At 41.0% G+C, this 20417-nt stretch overlaps 1 protein-coding gene across 1 annotated transcript; it reads left to right on the plus strand.

Annotated features, from left to right (window-relative positions):
- Positions 1-278: 278 nt before the first annotated feature.
- Positions 279-20126, plus strand: dcbld2 (discoidin, CUB and LCCL domain containing 2). Its single transcript, XM_079254917.1, has 15 exons — positions 279-534; positions 2816-3040; positions 4833-4970; positions 9484-9535; positions 9659-9731; positions 13654-13787; positions 13873-13913; positions 14042-14257; positions 15352-15476; positions 15955-16102; positions 16192-16332; positions 16414-16507; positions 16587-16636; positions 16732-16866; positions 18699-20126. The coding sequence occupies exons 1-15, from the start codon at positions 432-434 to the stop codon at positions 19100-19102; spliced, it is 2079 nt and encodes a 692-aa protein (XP_079111043.1). The 5' UTR covers positions 279-431; the 3' UTR covers positions 19103-20126.
- Positions 20127-20417: the final 291 nt, after the last annotated feature.

Genomic DNA, 20417 nt, shown 5'->3' on the forward strand with positions numbered 1-20417 from the left:
TAAACTTATCAGATGAAGAGACATAATCAATCAGTGGGATCTCTGGTTTGTTTTTCATGAGATCTAGCAGGTGCTGGTTTGAGGGGGGTTTCTTACTGGTAAATCTTGGCTCATCAGAGACCACTTTGGGGACTGGGAATCACAGTTCCAGATCTGGAGGAGGAGCCTCGGTGGAGGAAGTAGCTCCACAGATTGGCTGTGTGTGGACCGGAGCAGTAACCTCCTCTAGTGAGTGTGTCGCAAACCACTGGACTAGATCGTTAATCGACAAGAAGAAAAAAAAAAAAAAAGACCTCTCAAGGGCAAGCCACGCACTAATTCGCATTTGAGGAATTAAAGATTTGGTTTTTCCTGTTTGTTTTCCCCGGACCAGGTTGAAGCGGTGCCGCCGGCCCAGAAGCGAGCATTATGCATTCAGACTGTAGGCTGCTATGGGCAGAGCGGTAATGGTGGGCAGAGGACCGACAGGGAACGGGGTTCTCGTCCTGTCGATTCTCATCATTCTCACCGCGGAAGGCTGTCGAGCTCAGAAAGGTTTGTGCCACACAGCTGCGGTGACAACTGGGAAAAAGGGGTGAGCCCGGTGGGACCACACTGAAACGCAGCCATGCTGTTTTAAAGTGTAAACACACACGTTTAGACGCTTTATGAGACAGTGAAGTGTATGGTTGCTGTTGGAGCAACTTTAACCCGCCTTTATTCACGGTTTACGCCCGTCATGGTGTTGTAGGTAAAAGACGCTTCAAAGAAAGCCAAACCGGTTCTTTACACTGAGCCTCCGAAAGAATCAAGGCCGGATTAAAAGTGCACAGGCCCCTGGGCCCACAGTGTTCCTGGGGGCCCCTTCCCCACTATAACATTGTGAAAATTGTGAATGATGCTCTGTGAAATGACATTTCTAACTCTCTTAGTGGTACCAATAGGAATACACTGGACACTGTGGTGTAACTATTTATGTACATTTTGTTTCATGTCCAAACTGCTGGTGTTTGCTACATGGGCCCTAAGTGCCCATTGGATAGAATAGCTGTTGTTTGGCAGATTTAATGTATGCGAAATTAACCTATGGCTCTAAGTTTTTAATTCATGTTAAAAGTACCCAGTTTGTTTGTTACTCATGTCTCCTAATTACATTTAAACGGTCTTTATGGCTGCTCAGATTTGTGTCCAAATGGACAGCTCATTGAAGAGGCTTGTTGCCAGGTTTCTCTAATTTCACCATGAAACCAAAACCACATTTATGACAAGCCCTGTTCATTTTAGACAGTTTAGTTCACATAAAATGACCCAAAAACGCACATTATAATACAGTAGCTAGTATTGTAGCATAATAAGCAGCTAGCTTTCAGAGTCTGCCATAAAACTCAGGTGGTCATAGGTTGGGGGTGGGGGTACAGATGTAAACACGTGGGCTGAGTTTATATCTTTAAATTTGACAAGTTATGTATGATTTCCCGTGATAAAAGTTTGTGGATCATTTGTAGTTGAACTTTTGTGTGTTTTAGTGTGTTTTTCAGCAGTAGAATGTATTTCAGTGGGGTAATGTGAGCCCCCACTGGACTAATATGCAGTTGAAGAACAACACTTGTGAGTCATTGTGAGGGAGGTGGTTTTGTTTTTGTCCCATTCATCTGGATAATGTCCAGTGAGGGGCTCTTGCATAACTGCAGGCACACAGAACATCCACTGAGCACCATGAAGCGTGACTGTGGAGTGTTAACTGAGAGCCATGAGTCCACAGCATCAACAGTGTCTCAACTATGATCAGAGTTCATCTCATACAAAAACTCTGAATGCATTTATGACATATATGTGTGACAGCTTTCTAATTATATTGGCTGATCGAGAAAAAGTAAAAGCAGGTAGCTGATAGTTAAAGTTTTTTAGGTTTTAACCTTGAAGTGGACATTGTACTGCCCAGTTTATTAGTTATTTGGCCAGGAAGCTTACAGCTTACAAGGAAAGTTTCAGAAAATGTTGAAAACCAATGAAACTGTTGTAAAAAAATATATATTGAGTTAGATTGGACCATCAGCTTGAAACTCAAAGATATGTCGGTTTATGTTCACATTTGATTAAGTAAAGCTGCAACTCCTGTGTGAATCTGCAGAATGGGTCTGATATTTAGTTAAGTACCCAATATGTGACTGAATCACTACAGGGGTCCAAATTGTGCTTTTGTCACCTGGAAAAGAAGGAAAGGCCCATGCAGTGAATACAGCAGTACAGACTTTGCTTTTGTAGTGACCTGCAAACATGAACAGAAAACAAATAAAGACATTACATAACTTGCTGAATTACTGAACTGTTGAATATGTACAGTAAGAGCGGAAATGGATGCGGTTGCCAGGTTTGCCAGGGAGATATGCTACATAACGTGCTGTTTGACAGATTCAGATCAGCTTGGATGATCTGCTCTAAACTCACATAAAGGTGCAGCGCCTAATAAAATCAGTTCAGTGGCAGAGAAATGTATCATTGAAAGCTCTTTCTACTGGCATATAACTTTAATAAAATAACGTGTTTTTACTGTTGAGGCTAATGAGGTATTTATTCCTACTTGCTGTGATTCTACGTCCTTTTATTCTGTGTACTTTCTATGTTTTTCCAAAATCACCAAGGCTAGCTTTAGAGAATAAAGAAGCAGGATTTGATGAAAGTTGTTCCAACCTTTAAGAGCAACAGCTGTGATACTCTGCTGTTGGGTTGTAGGCGGTCAGGAGTATCAGACACTTAATACAACTTTTGCTTGCATTTTTTCGCCTCTGGTGATGCATGTCATGTTTTCTCAAACTGTATTTTTGTCACCTTGCAGGTGATGGTTGTGGCCCCAGCGTACTTGGTCCCAGCAGTGGAACCCTGTCCTCTCTGGGGTATCCAAGAACGTACCCCAACAACACAGTGTGTGAGTGGGAGATCAGTGTTCCCTGTGGGAAGAGGATCCACTTTCGATTTGCTTTACTGGACATAGAAGGCAGCGACTGCCAGGTCAACTACCTCCGCTTTTACAACGGCATTGGACCGGGGAGGAGCGAGATCGGTGAGCGCAGCAAGCAAATAACACACTCAGCTTGAGATGTTTTTGAGCCAGAATTTTGGTGGCATCATTTTTGCAAAAAGAGCATTTTGTTTTCTTTTCGCTAAAGTTTAAAGCGGCAGAATTCTCCTTTCTGCTGCAGCTTCTAAACAACAGGTAGTGAAATGATCTGACCAGTTCATGTGAACACTAAAACACATTTACATTGACTTGATATTTTATAATATAACCAAGGCTATTATCCAAAGTAACTGCCAAATAACCATTTGTAAAACTTTATTACTACATTTAAGCAGCTAAGTGCAAAAATTGTTCCTAAGGAAAACATTACTGACTTGAATTCAAATATATATGAATCTGTGTTGCAAACAGCGGCTCATGTGCACATCCACCACCAGTTAGAAATCCCTCTGTAAAGGAAAGTATTGCAACAATGGTTGCGTAGTCTCCTGCAGGATGGTGGTGTTTTTGGGTCACAGAATGGTGTTGAAGATGCTCTACAGAACTTGACATGCTCCCTATTGACGGCTAATTCAGCATCCGTCTTGAATCTTACCGCTACTGTAGCTCTCTCTAGCTCGAAAAAGATGTCGTAACTTGGGTCTTATCTGTTGGTCTGTTCTTTAATTTCTTCTTTTTTCTCTCTTCTTTCGAAAATGTCTTCATGCGTTTCTTTGCTGAATCTGCTACAAAGCACGCTCAGAATGGCTAGCATGTGGTGTAGAGCAGCGATCCCCGATCTTGGTCCTCGAGGACCGGTGTTCAGCAGGTTTTTCAAGTGTCCCCACTGCAACACATCTAATTCAGATCAGTGTGTATTTAGCAGACATGTGCAGAGCTTGTCTGAGTGTAAGTCAGGTGTGTTCCAGCAGGAACACTTAGAAAAACTGCAGGACACCGGTCCTTGAGGATCAGGGTTGGGGATAACTGGGGTAGTGCGTGTAGCTAAACTCAGCTGTAAAATCACTTGATTCCCCAGAAGAAGAAATTGAATAGAGCGGTTTTTTGGTTCGGGGTGGCGTTGAGCATTGACAGTTCCAGATATGCACATAATAAATGTTACTATGCCATCAAACAGGCCGAGAACATGCAGTTTTAAAGTTGGAAAGTTACATGACACGTCTTTAAGAGTTTAGAAATGTTACAAATGAAATGCTTTGGGACAATATTTCAACCACGATAACTACCTTTGCTCGATGTGATGGAGATCGGTCTCTACCTCATCATACTGGGATTTAAGTTCTTCTTGTTGGCTTTTTTTTTTTTTTTTGTTTCATTTTTAATTCAACAGATCTGGAGGTTTGACCAGGACATGACTCTAAAACAACTGGTCATAATTCATTTAGTTGTTTTTTTGTTTTTGTTAATTTGTTTCTGTGCCAGGTTGAATGAAGTATGTCAAAGTATTCAGTCTTACCTGTCACATATGGCAGTCGGAGTGCTCGCAGTTTGGAGAATTGAGGTTGACCTCTGAAGTGAAGTTAAGCCAACAATTGTTCAGAATCAGGCCCTTGAAGGAAGAATTTTCCTCTCCGTTCTTTGTGAATTTAGGTATTTTGTGTTGTTGGATGCATGGTGGCAGCCTGAAGTCCTGTGAGGAGCTGTCACACATGAGGAATAGCTTATTGCTGGGTGTTGCTCTTGTAAATATTGAAAATAGTAGTAAATTTAGCAAGTTGTAACTCTATTTTATAGCATATTTGTATCAAGATAATGAAACATTGCATCTGTCCATAGATTCCTATTTATAACCGAACTTTCTTTGTCTTGTGTCCTTTTCTGTGTGGTCTAACAGTGAAGTACTGCAGCTTGGATCTGAAGGTTAATGAGCCGATAGAGTCCTCGGGCAGCCAAGTCACCGTGCAGTTCATGAGTGGGATGCATCACAGCGGGCGTGGATTCTACCTGTCCTATTCCACCACTGAACATGCAGGTATACACACTCTCGGCTCATGTCTCTCTGTTCAGCACCTGTGTGTCGGCCTCGGCCTGCAGGAGCTGTCGTTTAATTAAAGACACCACAGTCAAGATTGCGGTAACTTTTCTGTTTCAGCCCTGAGGCGAAGAAGTTTCCTCAGAAACTGAGATCTAACTGTTAGTTTCCTCCAAGTCTTTCTTACTGTTTCAGTGGTTCTGAAGTAATTACATAATTCTGCAGATCTTTAACATGCTGGTTGGAATAAAAACTGTTTGGTTTATTATGAACATTGATTCTGATTGAGAGGATTACGGCATTATGTTGGCTAAGAATAGACAATTCCATTATCATGTCATGAGAATTCAATTATCATTGTACCAAGAAGAATTTTAATGTCCATTGTCTTGATTAAAACCCTGAATCCAACCTACTCCGCAGCACTTTTCAGTTCCCTCATTAGCAACATGGATTGTGATGATGCGGTTATTTCAATCCACCGCTTGGCTTTTTTTTGTTGTTGTTTATGTAGATGGGTTCCTCTAGCACAGGGGTGTCCAGCTCTGGTCCTCGAGGGGCCAGTCCTGCAGGTTTTCCATGCATCCCGGCTCCAACATACCTGACTCAAATGAATCAGTCATTGTTCAGAACGTCATTGGCTGTTGGATCCATTTGATGGAAGCCAGGTGTGTAGGAGCAGGGATACATGCTCGAGCAAATGCATCAACGTGTGACTGGAGTCTGCTTTGTGTTTTTTTTTATCAGTCTTACCTGAGGATGTAGAAGTTGCTGATTATAGTTTTACTCTGACGCATGTGTGCTTCTAAAGGTTGTACTGAAGTTGTTCCCTCTGGCGGCAATTTTAGCTTTAATGCTGTGTTCAGTGCGTGAATTTAAAATTTTTTAATCTGCAAAAAATAATGCAAGGCTTGATAATATGGATTTTATTAAAAAAAAAAACAAAAAAACAAAAAAAAAAAAACCCCACAAATGTGTATATATATATATACATATATATATATATATATACATATATACATATATATATATATATATATATATATACATATATACATATATATATATATATATACATATATATATATATATATACATATATATATATACATATATACATATATATATATACATATACATATATATATATATATATATATATATGTATATATGTATATATATATATATATATATATATATACATATACATATATATATATATATATATGTATGTATGTAGATATATGTATGTAGATATATATGTATGTATGTATGTAGATATATGTATGTAGATATATATATATATATATGTATGTAGATATATGTATGTAGATATATATATATATATATGTAGATATATGTATGTAGATATATATATATATATATATGTATGTAGATATATGTATGTAGATATATATATATATATATATATATATGTATGTAGATATATGTATGTAGATATATATATATATATATGTATGTAGATATATGTATGTAGATATATATATATATATATATATGTATGTAGATATATATATATATATATATGTATGTAGATATATGTATGTAGATATATATATATATATATATGTATGTAGATATATGTATGTAGATATATATATATATATATGTATGTAGATATATGTATATATATATATATATATATATGTAGATATATGTATATATATATATATATATATATATATATGTATGTAGATATATGTATATATATATATATATATATGTATATATATGTAGAAATATGTATATATATATATATGTGTGTGTGTGTGTATTCCGTTGTGCATCAATGTTATATTCTTTATTTTCTTTAATATTTTTGTTCAAATTGCCAACTTTTCCAGTTATTCATTCATAAGAAGGGAACTCAGAATGGGTTAAAGATGTGATGAATGTGTCTGCAGTTATGTGGCAGCTGTGCTGCAGGAAAAATAGGATGTGTTTACTTACCACCGATGAGGCGTTTAAACGCACAGCAGCGATAAGGAGCTGCACTGCTGTGAATGCAGTATTTTGATCAGCTACATATCTGGAATTCCAGCTACGCCGTGCAGGCCGATCATGACTGTAGGCGTCGTTTCAAATGATTATAATCCTTCTCTAAATGAGAGCACAGATGTTGCTGAGCACAGAGAGTTTGCAACTGCAGATGTGTGAATAGGGGTTGAAGACGTTTCTTCCATCTCCGCTGCTGAATGTAACTAAATCCTGCTTTCATCAGATGTGAAACTCAGAAGGTCTAAACTTTTACCGTACGGTGCTCCTTGCTGTTAGTAGGTGAAACTAGCTTAGGCGTTAAAAGACAGACACTAATGATCACTCTGAGATGCACGGAGGCTTAAACGTTGCTTACCATTACACTAAGCAGCGGAAAAAGTATCATATGGTGCATCTCAACTCCAATGTTGTTGCTGCAGTGTGGAACCCAGAACTTCACTGTGTGTGTGCGTGTGTGTGTGTGTGGAGCGGTCGTCACGCTCCATGAGAGAGCAATCAACTGGTAAATAAGTATAAAATAATTTGATCTGAGTATTTCAGAAACTGGAGATATCCTCATCTCTTCTTGCTTCAGTGACATGTTGCATCCACAGGTGAAAATCTGTCTGGTAGCACTGTGGGAGGAGTGGGAAATGTATCAATTTCAATTTAAAAAAAAAAACAAACAAAACATCTGCTGAATCAAAAGGTTGGTATTTATTTTAAGGATTCAAGCAGTTACTTCAGAGCGTCAACCATCGGCATTCTGTTGAAAGAAATGGAAACATCAGTGCATATGAAGCCATTGCCAGATTTGCATTTGACGTTACAAACTGCTGGACTGATTAGTGATGACTCAAAAATAAGAAACAGGATATGTTCAACAGAAAGTCGCTGAGTTAATGCTGAAAAAGGGATCAACTGCAGTTGCAGAGTGAGTTCCCGTTGCCTCAAATGCTGGACTGAAAGGGGAACTTGTTGTTGCAGCTTGCTGCAGTAAAGAGTGCAGCTACTTGACCAGGTAAATGTTCCTCAAATTCCACGAAGCAAGGATAAGTCATTCCTGCATTTATTTTCTATAAAGTTCTGTACATCCTAGGGCAAAACAAGGATAAAAAAAAATCTTAGGAATCAAATATTTTTTTATTTCTAATTAAAGCTCTCTAAAGGTTCCTACTGTATGGGGAAACTTTCTGCAGAGGAAACACAGTTCAGGTTTTTTTCCTTCCCTCTGATGAAACAAAAGCAAAGCATTCTTAGACAAATGTGTCATCTGCTCTGACAGGAATGGTGATGGATTTGCAGATGGATTACATATCTTAGATTTTATAGACATTCAATGGGGAGCCTTCTTCTGTGCATTGATAGTCTAGTCTGCTCTGATTGGTCGAATCCAATAGCCTGATTAGACTCCGCCCACTGCTTTTCATAAAGCATTTTATTGATGAACTTGTTATTCACTCACATTTGCAGAATGAGGATTGATAACTTCTACAGTGGCATTAAAAATTCTTATTCTTATTAATCTTTTAAAACATATTCTTTTAAATCAATCTGTTGAGTGATTGAGATGTTGTCTTTAGAAAAAGCAGATTGTCACTTGTGTTATATACTAGTTATATAACTAACTTGACTGGGACCTGTTGGAGAGCTTGCTTCATCATGGGGAACATGTAGGGACAGAGGAAGACTTTTAAGTGAAGGGAGGAGAGAAGGAAGGGAATGACGTGTGCGCAGCAGGGTAATAATTTAGATCTGGCCGTCGTGTCGGTGCGACCGCTTCACACAGGGAGGCAAACGGGGGTCGTCATCGCTCCCAACCACTTTTCCCACCACAAAGTCGGTGTATGCGCTTTCTTGTCATGTGTCTGATCACACAGGTGGGTGTAGGTGGACAGTTTGCACAACAAAGTCACTCGGTAACCACGGTAACGCGAGGTGGTTTTGGGGGTGTTTATCAGTTTGACTCACTGGTTGGGTTTCTAGAAAAATGTTTTTGTGAATGCGAATGTGGTCTAGACTCAAAGAGACTGACCGTTGCCACAAGGTTTACATAGATTCCCCACAGCCGGCGTCATCCACTGAGACACGAGTGGTGTGTGTGTGTCATCACTAAAGCTCTCATGTCATCACCAAACACACCCCCACAAGTCCATAGTTTAGAGCTGTGTGTCTTTGATGTGTTCAGAGTTGACTTGGAACGACTCGTACAGTCACGACACCGAAATAAAGCTTCACAATAATGTCGTCAGGCACGGTTCGTCCACCAGTGTGTTCAAAACCGGATTAAAATGTCATCAATCCTGCTAAAATATTCATTATACCTGTGTATTTAATAAATGGCAATCTGCGCCAGTTTGTGTTTCTGCGACATCAAGCTTGAACAAAGATACAGTGTTTTTAAGGATCATGATTTCTATTTTTTTTTTAAAATTATTATTTATTTCATTGGTTTTTGAGCAGCGGTTCAGAAAGGTGCTGAAAAACCGTTTCTAACATTTGTTTGCTTCTGCAGATCTAATCACCTGCCAGGACAAGGGAAGTGACTTTCCTGAGGCAGAGTTTAGGTAAAGCATGTTTGCTTTTTGTCAACATTTAGACATTAATCAGACTGTCAAGAGAATCACTGTGTATATGTGTGTGTGTGTGTGTGTGCGTGCGTGCGTGCGTGCGTGTGTCTTTTTTTTTAGTAAATACTGTCCTGCAGGCTGCTTGACATCAACAGAGGAGATTTCTGGAACGATGCCTAATGGATATAGAGAGGTGAGTAGTGGTCTCAGTCCTCTGTGTTACACTCCCATGTGAGTCACCGTTTTCAACCCCACACAAACCTCATCATTATCATCGTTTGCTTACTCATGTTTTCTTTATCTGTTTTTTTTTTTTTTTCTTTCTGACCATTGACTTCCGAGCCAAACGGGCCCCCATCCGTACTGTGCTCATGTCCTGGACCCGTGATCTCGCAGCACCCCTGCCGTGCGGGAGGTCACGGGCGCCGAGTCTGTCGCTGGTGACCTCGTGTTCAGAGCCGGAGGATTCTTGTAGAAGGAAGGGGAGGGAGTGCTGTTGCTGGCAGATGGGAGGACAGGGAGGAGCGTGGGGGTGTGCTTTGGGGAGTGAGGCGCCCCACAGGAACAGAGGAGGGGCAGGGTCAGTGGGTGAAAGGGAGGTGAGATAATAGTTTGGCTGAATATAATAACCCTGTAATCCAGTCCAGCTGCAACAGGGTGAGCAGAGCTGTGTGTCGAGTGTGTGTGTGTGTGTTTTTTTTTTTTGTTTTTTTTTTTTATTTCTTGGGAGGCAAAATGCTGGAAAAAGAATAAGTGTGTTTGAGAAGTTGGAGAAAACCTTCGTGTGCACAGGCGGTTTATTCATGTTTGTCTTTTGGAGTGTGTGTGTGTGTGTGTGTGTGTGTGTGTGTGTGCGCGCGCGCGCCTCCAGAGTGGTGACTGCAGACGCATGATTTGATCGGCATCAGTCGCCCCACCCAGATCATAATCCTTTATTTATTTCATTTACTCTAAGTCTTAGTATCACACACTCTGCTCTGCCTTTTTTCAATTCCACATCCTACTTATCAGGTGTGTGTGTGTGTGTGTGTGTGTGTGTGTGTGTGTGTGTGTGTGTGTGTGTGTGTGTGTGTGTGTGCGTGCGTGCGTGCGTGCGTGCGTGCGTGCGTGTGTGTGTGAGTGAGTGGTTTCCTCTGTTGGAGGTAGCCTGCTGTGGTTTGGATCAGCACTTTGTGTTAGTGGTTTGGTACTGCTCTCTTCAGGATGTGGTGTGTGTTTTTTGGGAAGTTTAAAGAGTCACAGCGTTGATCACTGGTGGCGGCCTGCGACTGCTGGGATGGTGCGCGCCAATCAGAACACGTCCCCCCCCCATCATTCCAGGGGTCGCCAGAGTTCCCACAGTGTTTTCAGCTGTGAATTCCAGCGTGGGTCTTTTTCTGGTGATACAATTTCACGTCACTCGAGCAGCTGCTCGTCGGAAAAGCAGTTTGACGCCTGAGTGGAATTGGTTTTTTGTCAGCTTTTCAGCGACATGGCAGCAGGTTTGGACAGGAATGCGTCCGGCAGTGAGTCATTCCCAGCAGAGGTTCACAGTATCCTCTGTACAGAGGAGTGACATCATCCTGACTCATCAGCCTTTATCTGCTGTGTGAAGGTTGAAACGATCTTACTGTAAAACTGCACCGCCGCCCCGACCCCCCCCCCCCTTCAGATAAATTGAATTGATGAAGATCACTACCTACTGGCAGATTTTCCATCACAGGAAGGATAGTGGTTTTAGGAACTTCAGGAACAGAGCTCTTCCTGTCATAAATATCAACTTTTACAGTTCCTGATGTGTGCAGATCTTTGAATGGTTCAGGATGATTATGAATCAGTCAGTTTATGACAGAATATAGCCGTAAACCGTACAGATATAACCCTGTGCCCTCTAAACATGGATTTCTTCGGCATTCCATTACTGAGGAAGTCCTCCTTTTTTTTTTCTTCCAAAAAAGTAAAACCAGTCTAGTCCAGATTAACAGGCAAACTTACTAGTAGTACATGGTATTTGGTAGTTTCAGAAGGAGCCAATTTATTCCAGTTAAATAAACTGAAAAACAGCTCTAGTTTGATGTCATGGCAACCGTCACATTTCTTGTGGGGAAAAAAACGAGCAAACAAAAAAAAAAAAAGGCAGAAAAATGTAATCATATGCTGAAAAGTCTTTATGTATGGCAGAAAAATGTCTCCTTTTTTGTTCTCAAAGCTGTTTTTGACAACTTAGTGTTTTTCTCTGTAGCAGGATCTCATTTATTCATATGACTGAAGTAGTTTGGAATAAGAAGGCTGGTTTTGTTGCCAATCGTGGGCTGTAACAAGGCTCGACTTTTAGATTTGTACAGATTTTTCCATATTTGTTATTGTGGCTGTGTCACAGTTGGCACATTTGAACCGTGGCCTCTGGCCCTGTGCTGCGTGTTGTCCTCCTCTCCTCGCCTGCTTTCCTGTGCTTTGACAAAGGACACTTGAGCCAAAAACAAAACTTTAAATGGAAAAAGTAAGGGGAAAAAAACAACTAGAACTTTTAAACTTCTTGCTCAAATGGTGCTTTTAATAGTTAATGTGATGTATTTCACACTTCTTGCTTTTAGAAGTTGAACATAGTTTGGAATTTGGCCGAATAAATGGGTTGTAAATGGGTATTTTGAATTAAACAAATTAGTCTTTTATCTTCATTCTCTTTTCCTTTTCTGTTCCCTTTCTGGGTCACCACAGTGAATCATCTGCCTCAGCCTAACGCTGTCCTCTACTTCCTCCTCACTTCATGTCCTGTCTCACCACATCCATAAATTTTCTCTTTGGTCTTCCTCTAGACCTCCTGGCTGGTGGTTCCAACCTCAGCATCCTTCTACTGATATATTGTTTATCTCTCTCCTCTGTCGTCACCCAAAGCATTTTAATCTCACTTCTCTGACTTTGTCTCCTCAACAAGTTCTGTCCCACATGTACTCATTCCTTGTCCATCCTTAACTCCGTAACTCCTAAAGAGAACATCAACATTTCAATATCTGTTTTCTCCAGTTCTGCTTCCTGTCTTTGCTTCAGGACCACTGTCTCCAAATCCCTGCTGCATCGCCAGTCTCACCACTGTCTTCACCTTCACTTTCATTTTTGCCTATACTCTGTTATGACACATAACGTCACAATGTCGGTACAGCGCTATCACACACAACATCCTTAGCAGTTATGGAACTTGTGGAAAACAGCCACAGCTATAGATTAAAAAAAAAAAAAGAAAAAAAAAAAAAGACACGCTTTAGGTGTTGATTAATGTAAAGCTTTTGATACAATGAATAATTTTTTTTACCTCTGCAGAAATTGGAGCATTTAAGCATAATGCCAAAAATAAATTGGATAAGAAGTTATTTAAATAACAGTTTTCAGTTTGTAAAATGTGATAATACTGTGTCATATTTTAGAAAAGTAACTTGTGGTGTTCCACAAGGTTCAATACTGGGAACTAAGTTACTTATACTTTATTTGAATGATACTAAAACAGTATTTATTAAGCCAAAATGTATTACATTTGGAGATACCAATTTATTATTAAATGAAAATAAAACTAAGTTTCCGTTGATCAATTTGTATTATTTTTTTGTTTGTAATAAATAAAATAAATCCAATGGACCAACAATTGCCAAGTTTTCCATAGATGTTTTTGGGTTGTATTTATTTGACTTGAATAATCTAAATGATTAAAATCTGAAAAAAAGTTAATGTGCAAAAAAAAAACTTATTTTCTTTTTAAAAGAAGAGTCAGGAACTGTAGGGAGAATAGAGATTACAAAGACCACACAAAAATGTAAAAAAGGTGACTTACTTGTTTTTAGTTTGATGTCTACTGCAGTTGTTTTCTCCTTCCTCTCCAGTGTTTTCTTGGAGGTGGTCTCATACTTCCCACAGAATTACAACCATTAGCAACACAACCCACTGCCACCCACTAACTACTGGTTTGTTTCTTTTTATTTATATTCTCATTTTAAGAAAATTCCCCTAAAGCAGGAGAGCAAAGAAGACGTGTCAGGGAATGGCTCATGACACTCTGCTCTGCATGTTCGTCACGTGGTTTCTGGATATAACACAAGCACAGTCTCTCAGAGAAGTCTGTTTCTCCTTTCCTGTTTGTCCTGCAGTCGTCTCCTCTGTGTGTGGCAGCCGTCCATGCAGGCGTGGTGTCCAACGCTGCAGGGGGGAGAATCACCGTGGTCAGCAGTAAAGGCATCCACCAATACGAAGGCACACTGGCTAACAATGTCACTTCCACTGGGTGAGATTCAGACACCACACACAGCCTGCCCCGCTTGTTCTGCTTCCATTCATTCATTTTTGGCTTCTTTCTTGTTTTGCTTTAGAGGAACTTTGTCAAACAGTCTCTTCACCTTCAGAACGAACGGTGAGTTCCTTTCTATTGATGCTATTTAGTTTTTCCTATCTACATCTGCATTGGGTTATAAATAGAGATAATTTTTTTGTCTTGCTTTGCAAATCTTTAGCTTCTTAAACGTGTGTGTGTGTTTGCAGGCTGCTATGGAACATTAGGTTTGGAGTCTGGTGTAGTTGCTGACACTCAGCTTAGCGCTTCATCTGTGTGGGACTGGAGCGTCCACACTGACCAGAACAGCGTGTGGGGGCCATCAGGGGCTCGGCTTAAAAAGGAGGGGTTGCCCTGGGCGCCATCACATAGCGACAAGCGGCAGTGGCTGCAGGTGGATCTGAAGAGGGAGAAGAGAATCACAGGTACACCCCCACATGAACTGATCACATCATTTTTTTCCATCAAAGCACCACCACTCCCAGCTGTGTCAGTAACTTTAACTGGGCTTTGGCAGCTGTGCTGCAGCGTTTGGTGTAATTCCACAACAAAATTTTATGAACTTCCTGCTAAACTGATGATGTCAGACGCATTTTGTGTCATATTAGCAGATAAATGAGCAGACAAAGCTAATGAAGATGAAACCTAACAGACATGCTGCAGGCTTTTGCTGCTCTGCAGGCCACAGACGCTCAGTGGCTTATAAGGTATAATCGAGCTATTAAAATCTGTTGAAGCAAACCTGTTTGCAGTAGAGCATTTATGCCGTCAGTGAAGAGAACTAGCGTAATGCTTCTGTTGTGTTGTGTTTTCTGGTGTTATGAGGACGCAGCACACACCTGCGCCATTGCAAAGTTTCACTGCCCACTAGAGGCCTGTTATGCACACTACATGGCTTGGAAATGTTTTTTTTTCTTTTTTTCAAATACACAATTGTGAAATGTGGTGTAAACAGTGCCTTAGTTTAGCATTCTGCCTTTTTTTAATATATAAAAAAGGAAAATTTAATTGCAAATGCAGTTATTTACAGATCATTTACAGAAAAAAATGTTTGTGCATAAAGTTTGACTGGCACATACACACAAATTTCATGAAATTGTTCTCATAGAACTGTAGTTACATCCACTCATAATAGTTATGGTGCCTTAAGCTCTTCTTCAGCATAATATCAATTATTGTCAATTTCAGAGTATCTTGTAATAAAATACCGTCTCTGCTTCTGCTGAAGGTGCAATATTTCCGCTAAAGCTAATTAAATTTCATGTTTGTGTAGTGTGAAAAGGATGTGCATCGCCCTGAGTTAAGTTTGAGGAGGAAAACCGAGAGGCGGGATGGATTCACAAATACCCGCTTTATAATGGCCGATCGAGACAAATAGTTTCCTAGAGGGAGATGTGGAGCTCAGTAACCCGGCGAGACAGTGAAGACATGGTGGAGCTAATGCAGACAGCAGCTCTCGTGTTTACTATAGAGTCGGCTGCCATCATTCATCATGTTTGTTTTCCTTTCATTCATCCAGGCATCATCACCACAGGTTCTACCCAGAGCGAGTACCAGTATTATGTTTCGGCGTACCGGGTCCTGCACAGCAATGATGGCAAACAGTGGCACATCTACAGGGAAGCATCTTCCACACAAGACAAGGTAACAAAATCAATAATCCCAGCTCGCTCACGGTGACGTCATTTGCTTTCAAGGTTCTTTCTTTTGTTTTGTTTTGTTTTTTTTTTAAATGAGTGCAAATGGATAAAAAGTCACTTCAGAAAGCTGCAGGGACACTTTCTTGGATTGTTTCCATAGCAACTGGTATTGACTAATAGATGTTTATGGCAGGAAATGAGATCAGTCAGTGGTTTGAGTTAAGTGCTGTGGTAGGCAAGTCAGGACACTTGGGCATTAATAATGAATGGATATGGATGGAGCTGCTCTCCTGCTTGTGTGGAGGAAAGTAATTACTAGCTTGCCAAGCTGGGAATAATCGCCTTATGGTTTATAGTGTACTCGTCTACAAGCTGAATTGTTTCAGTAATGCCCCCCCCCCCCTCTCAGCTTTAACTATATGCTTACAGCTGGGTTTAAACTTGTGGGTCTGATAGGAGGACTTGTCCCCATTTTCTGGTAGATTTTCCAAGGCAACACTAACTACCTGCATGAAGTCAGGAACAACTTCATTCCTCCAATCGAGGCTCGGTTTGTGAGGATAAATCCCATCTCATGGCACCACAGGATGGCGCTGAAGTTGGAGCTGCTTGGCTGCCAACGTCCTCCAGGTAACAACGTTTATTATTAGCAGCTAAATAACTTTTTTTTTTTTTTAAATGTCAAAGATCATATTTTTTATGTATTTATTGTTTGTAAGGGACAGAGCTGAGGCCAAGGATGTTACCCCCTTCCCATTATACTCCTCCCCCTGCTGGTACAAAATGCCCACCTCGTCTTGGCCAAACCACACACATCCCAGACATCCGAAACACCACCATGCCTCCTCACACCGACAAAGGTACATCAGAGGAAGAGGAAACAAAGAAACAAAAAATCCTTCTGCTTTGTTGTTTGTTTATTGTCATATTGTTCGTCTCAGATGTGGCCTTAGCTGCAGTCCTGGTACCCGTGCTGGTCATCGTCCTGACAGTTCTGTTGCTGACTGTGGTTTTTGCTTTCCACTGGAGAAACAAGTACGAACCCTCATGTCATTCCTACACTTACTAAAACTCCACATTGCACGTCTGTGACTTCATTTCCCTCCTCTTATAGGAAAAAGAGCTCAGAGGGAACATATGATCTCCCTAACTGGGACCGCTCAGGTACGTCATCACGCTGCAGCATAGCTCGACATGCCTGCATGTGCTTTTGACTCTCCTGAATCAGCTACGCTCAAAACACTGTCCATCTGCTGCAGACTGGTGGAAAAGCATGAAGCAGCTGCTGCCCTCTAAGATGGTGGAGACGGAGGATTCTGTTCGGTACAGCAGGAGTGAAGTCAGCCAGCTAACGGGGAGAGGCGCTGTTCCGAGCCTGCATGCTGAACCTGCAGGTACGTGCTGCTGTTATATGGAGCAGTGGGCTTCCAAGTTCCCCACCTTTAAACTCGCTGCTGCAGCTGAGGTTGCACGACGTCACGACCCCTTTGATTTAAAGATGCAAAAGGTGATGATTGCACATAAAACATCTAAATCAGATGTTTATGTACTTCTAAATTCTGATTATAGATGGACAAAGCCTCCATGACATCACCATGCTGCCCTAGAAGAACATAATGTCTAATGTGTACTGACTGTATAATTATGACATCATCCTAATGATAGCAAGATGAAAGGATGTTTCAGGAAAGCTTCTAGTTAACATGCAGCAGGTTTTATGAGCTGACAGACTTGACTGGTTTGCTACTTATCTGCATCAGGCTCAAACTGTCTGCAGATCTGCTTACAACTCAAGCAGATTTGCTTTTGCTCATTCAGCCTTAATGTAAACCTTTCAGGTCTGTTTCGGGTTGTACACGACTGCAGCTGTAGTACATTCCTGTTTGTTGATGAACGTTACAGCTGAAGGATGATCATCCAGGTCTCTGGCTGCATCGCTAGTTAAATGGAGAGGACACTGTCCTGTGATTAGGGCAACAAAACTGTAGGGAAATCTGCAAAAATAGAAGTCACTTTCTAACCACAAGAGCCCCCCCTTCTACTGGCCATGATGAAGTATTCAGGTAGCGCCATCTTTTCTCTTAAAGTCTCCACTTATTTGTAGATTACTGCCACTAACTGTTGATGAGTGGAGGAGCGTGAATCCAAAGTCTCTGTTGGAGGGGAAAGCCTCCACAGGACACACATGTTGTGCAGATCTGCAGTCATCTGATGGCACAGATTGCTTTTACAAGTGTGATATCATCCGTTATGTGTGAGATAAACTGCAACCATTATTATTGTTTGGATTCAGCTCAGCTGGAGATAAATGGACGGTGACATAACGGGTGTAAAGGAGCAGAAATTCACTGAGATGATATTTTTCTGTCATGTAAACAGAAAACCTAACAAACTCAGGGTATGTGGAAGAGGTGAGCAAAGGGTCGAAGGTCATACTTGGATCAGGAACAGAAGGAACCTTGAGACTAGTTTTAGGATCTTATCAGCTGAGACAACAAGAGACCTCGCTCTGTCCATGTCGACTACACAACAACCGGGACCTCTGAGCATCAAATGTAAAGGAAAACAAGGAGATTGGATTTCAGCAGGGAGGCAAAGACATGAACTCTTCAGCAGTATTAGTTTGCATCTTAAAAGAAATAACGATGTAATTAAGAGTAAATGCAGCAGTTCAGGGCCGTAACTGCTCATTTCGTCAGTCAAACCTTTAACTAGCTGATTTAAAAGTCTGAATTTTCTAAAGTTTTCCACAGTTTTTCCTTTCATGTCAACAAACTTTGAATAGGTAAAATAGATTAATTTCATAAATAAATGTAGTAAATAAACCTTCTTTTGTGTGTTCTCTGGTCAAAGTGGATTATTTCCCATCACAGCTGGGGACTGATGTTGCCCCTCAAACACAAGTGTAAACCGTGTCAGGGCCTGTTTACAGCTGTGGATAAATACACATTTCAAGTTTTACAAAGAACTTCACTGTTTGTTTGGACACTGAAAACAACGGTTCTCATGTTCAGCATTGAATGGAAATGTGTCCATTCAGTTTGCTGTTGTGTAAGATGTTTTTTTCCCTACTATTTCATTGCAAGCTTGTTTTAAAGACGAGGGACGAGGAAGTAACCACAGCTAGCTTGATTTATTGGTTTTAGGACGAATGAAAAATGTGATGTTTATAAACCAACCGGTTATTTATTTAAACAGTAAATGGCTAAATATGCTTTCTTTCCAGAATATGCCCAGCCACTGGTGAGTGGAGTGACAACATTAGGTGCACGGTCAACCTTTAAACCAGACGAGAGACCTGGACCAGGGTACTCGGATCCAGACTTGTATGATGCTCCCATCTCGCCAGACGTGTACCACGCCTATGCAGAGCCGCTGCCATCTTCTGGATCTGAGTACGCTACTCCAATCGTGGTTGGCATGAGTTGCCACCTGTCAGGCAACTCCACTCTGAGCCAGCACGCCACGCCATGTAGCTTTCTAAACGCTGGATCACTGGTCCCGCAAAAAGACTGGTCCGGGAATTCAGCATATGATACGCCCAAGAACGCCACTGGACAGACCACGCCCACTGAGGATGTGACCTATCAGGTCCCTCAGAGTAGCACTCAAATATCAGGACAGAGCTGAAAAGTCCAGATGCACATAGCCCTAACCTGACGTTCACTGCCAACCTGGAGGACAGAGACTTGTTGTTGGAGGGCGTTTGGAGCCTGGACTGGAGTCTTGACTGAACTACCTTGGCTTTAGATTCACCTGGAGATGTCTGCATCGCCTGAACATGTTTCTGCAAGGCCACAAACTGCTCGCGTAGTGCCATTACAGTCCAATCACTGAAACCACAGAGATGAATGTGTCGGTGTGAGTCGGTGACGGAGGGTAGAAAACCTGACTACTATTTGATGAAGACTTTGCGCCTGTTCTGTGATGCGTAGGTCCTCCTTCCTGTGAAACTGTGATTTCTTTCCTGCAGTCGTTCTTGTGTGACGTCATGGACCAGATGATGCCCGTTCATCATCCTGAGGTTTTTTTTTTTGTTTTTGTTTTACTGAACAACTGCGTGTTACAGCAGGTTCCTTTCATCAGAGTCCTTCCTTCGTCCAGAACTTCTTGCCATGGTACGTCGTCTTACTTTGTTTAAATGCATGACTTGAAATTTTGTATAATTCTTGGAATTCCATCACTGCAGTCCTCTTAAAACTTAAATGATTTACTGATATTTATTTTTATTTCACATCCTGCTGATTAAGGAGCTGCCCCACCACCACCTTTGCTGTTGGTGGATCAAAGAAAAGAGGAGGGTGCACTGTTTTTATTACATGATGTGTTTTAAGTTGAAGCTGATCAGGAGAATCAGTCTAGTGCACTCCTGTCAGAAAACAGACCAAATCATGCCTTTTCTGTGTTGATGCAACACTGATTCTTAACTCCACTTCCTGGTTTTGCCAAAAACTTTACAGCAGTCTTAATTTTTTTTTTAAAGATCCTAGGTACAAAAAGAGGTAGATGAGTAAATGTTACAGCTGTGATTAGTTTGTCCTGATGGAGATCATGTCTGGTGTCGAAATGGATGTTAAATTCAAAGTGGCCTTCATTGCTGTGCATCAATGTGTGTGTGCGTTAAGCTGTGTGTGTTGTGATTGTTTAGGATGTAGCTTATATAGTCGTAAAACGCACTCTCAACCTGCGTACCTGTGGTACTGATCTGACCAAACGGTGGGTGACGGGGGTGCAGATGGTGGAGAAACTTGCATAAAGCTGCTTTTTTTTGGTCTTTACAGAACAACCTCACCTGTTGTTCAGCTGCACCACTGTCATGCTTTGACTGTGTTTAGTAACCAAGGAGACCGATGCAGAGTTTGATGCTTCTTGGTTGCCGTGTGTGAGTTTGTGTCTCACTGATTGTACAAAGAAATAAAAAAAAAATAAAGCAACTTTTAAAAGG

Source organism: Telmatherina bonti, assembly GCF_933228915.1.
Source record: "Telmatherina bonti genome assembly, chromosome: 15".
In the NCBI taxonomy this organism is placed as follows: domain Eukaryota; kingdom Metazoa; phylum Chordata; class Actinopteri; order Atheriniformes; family Telmatherinidae; genus Telmatherina; species Telmatherina bonti.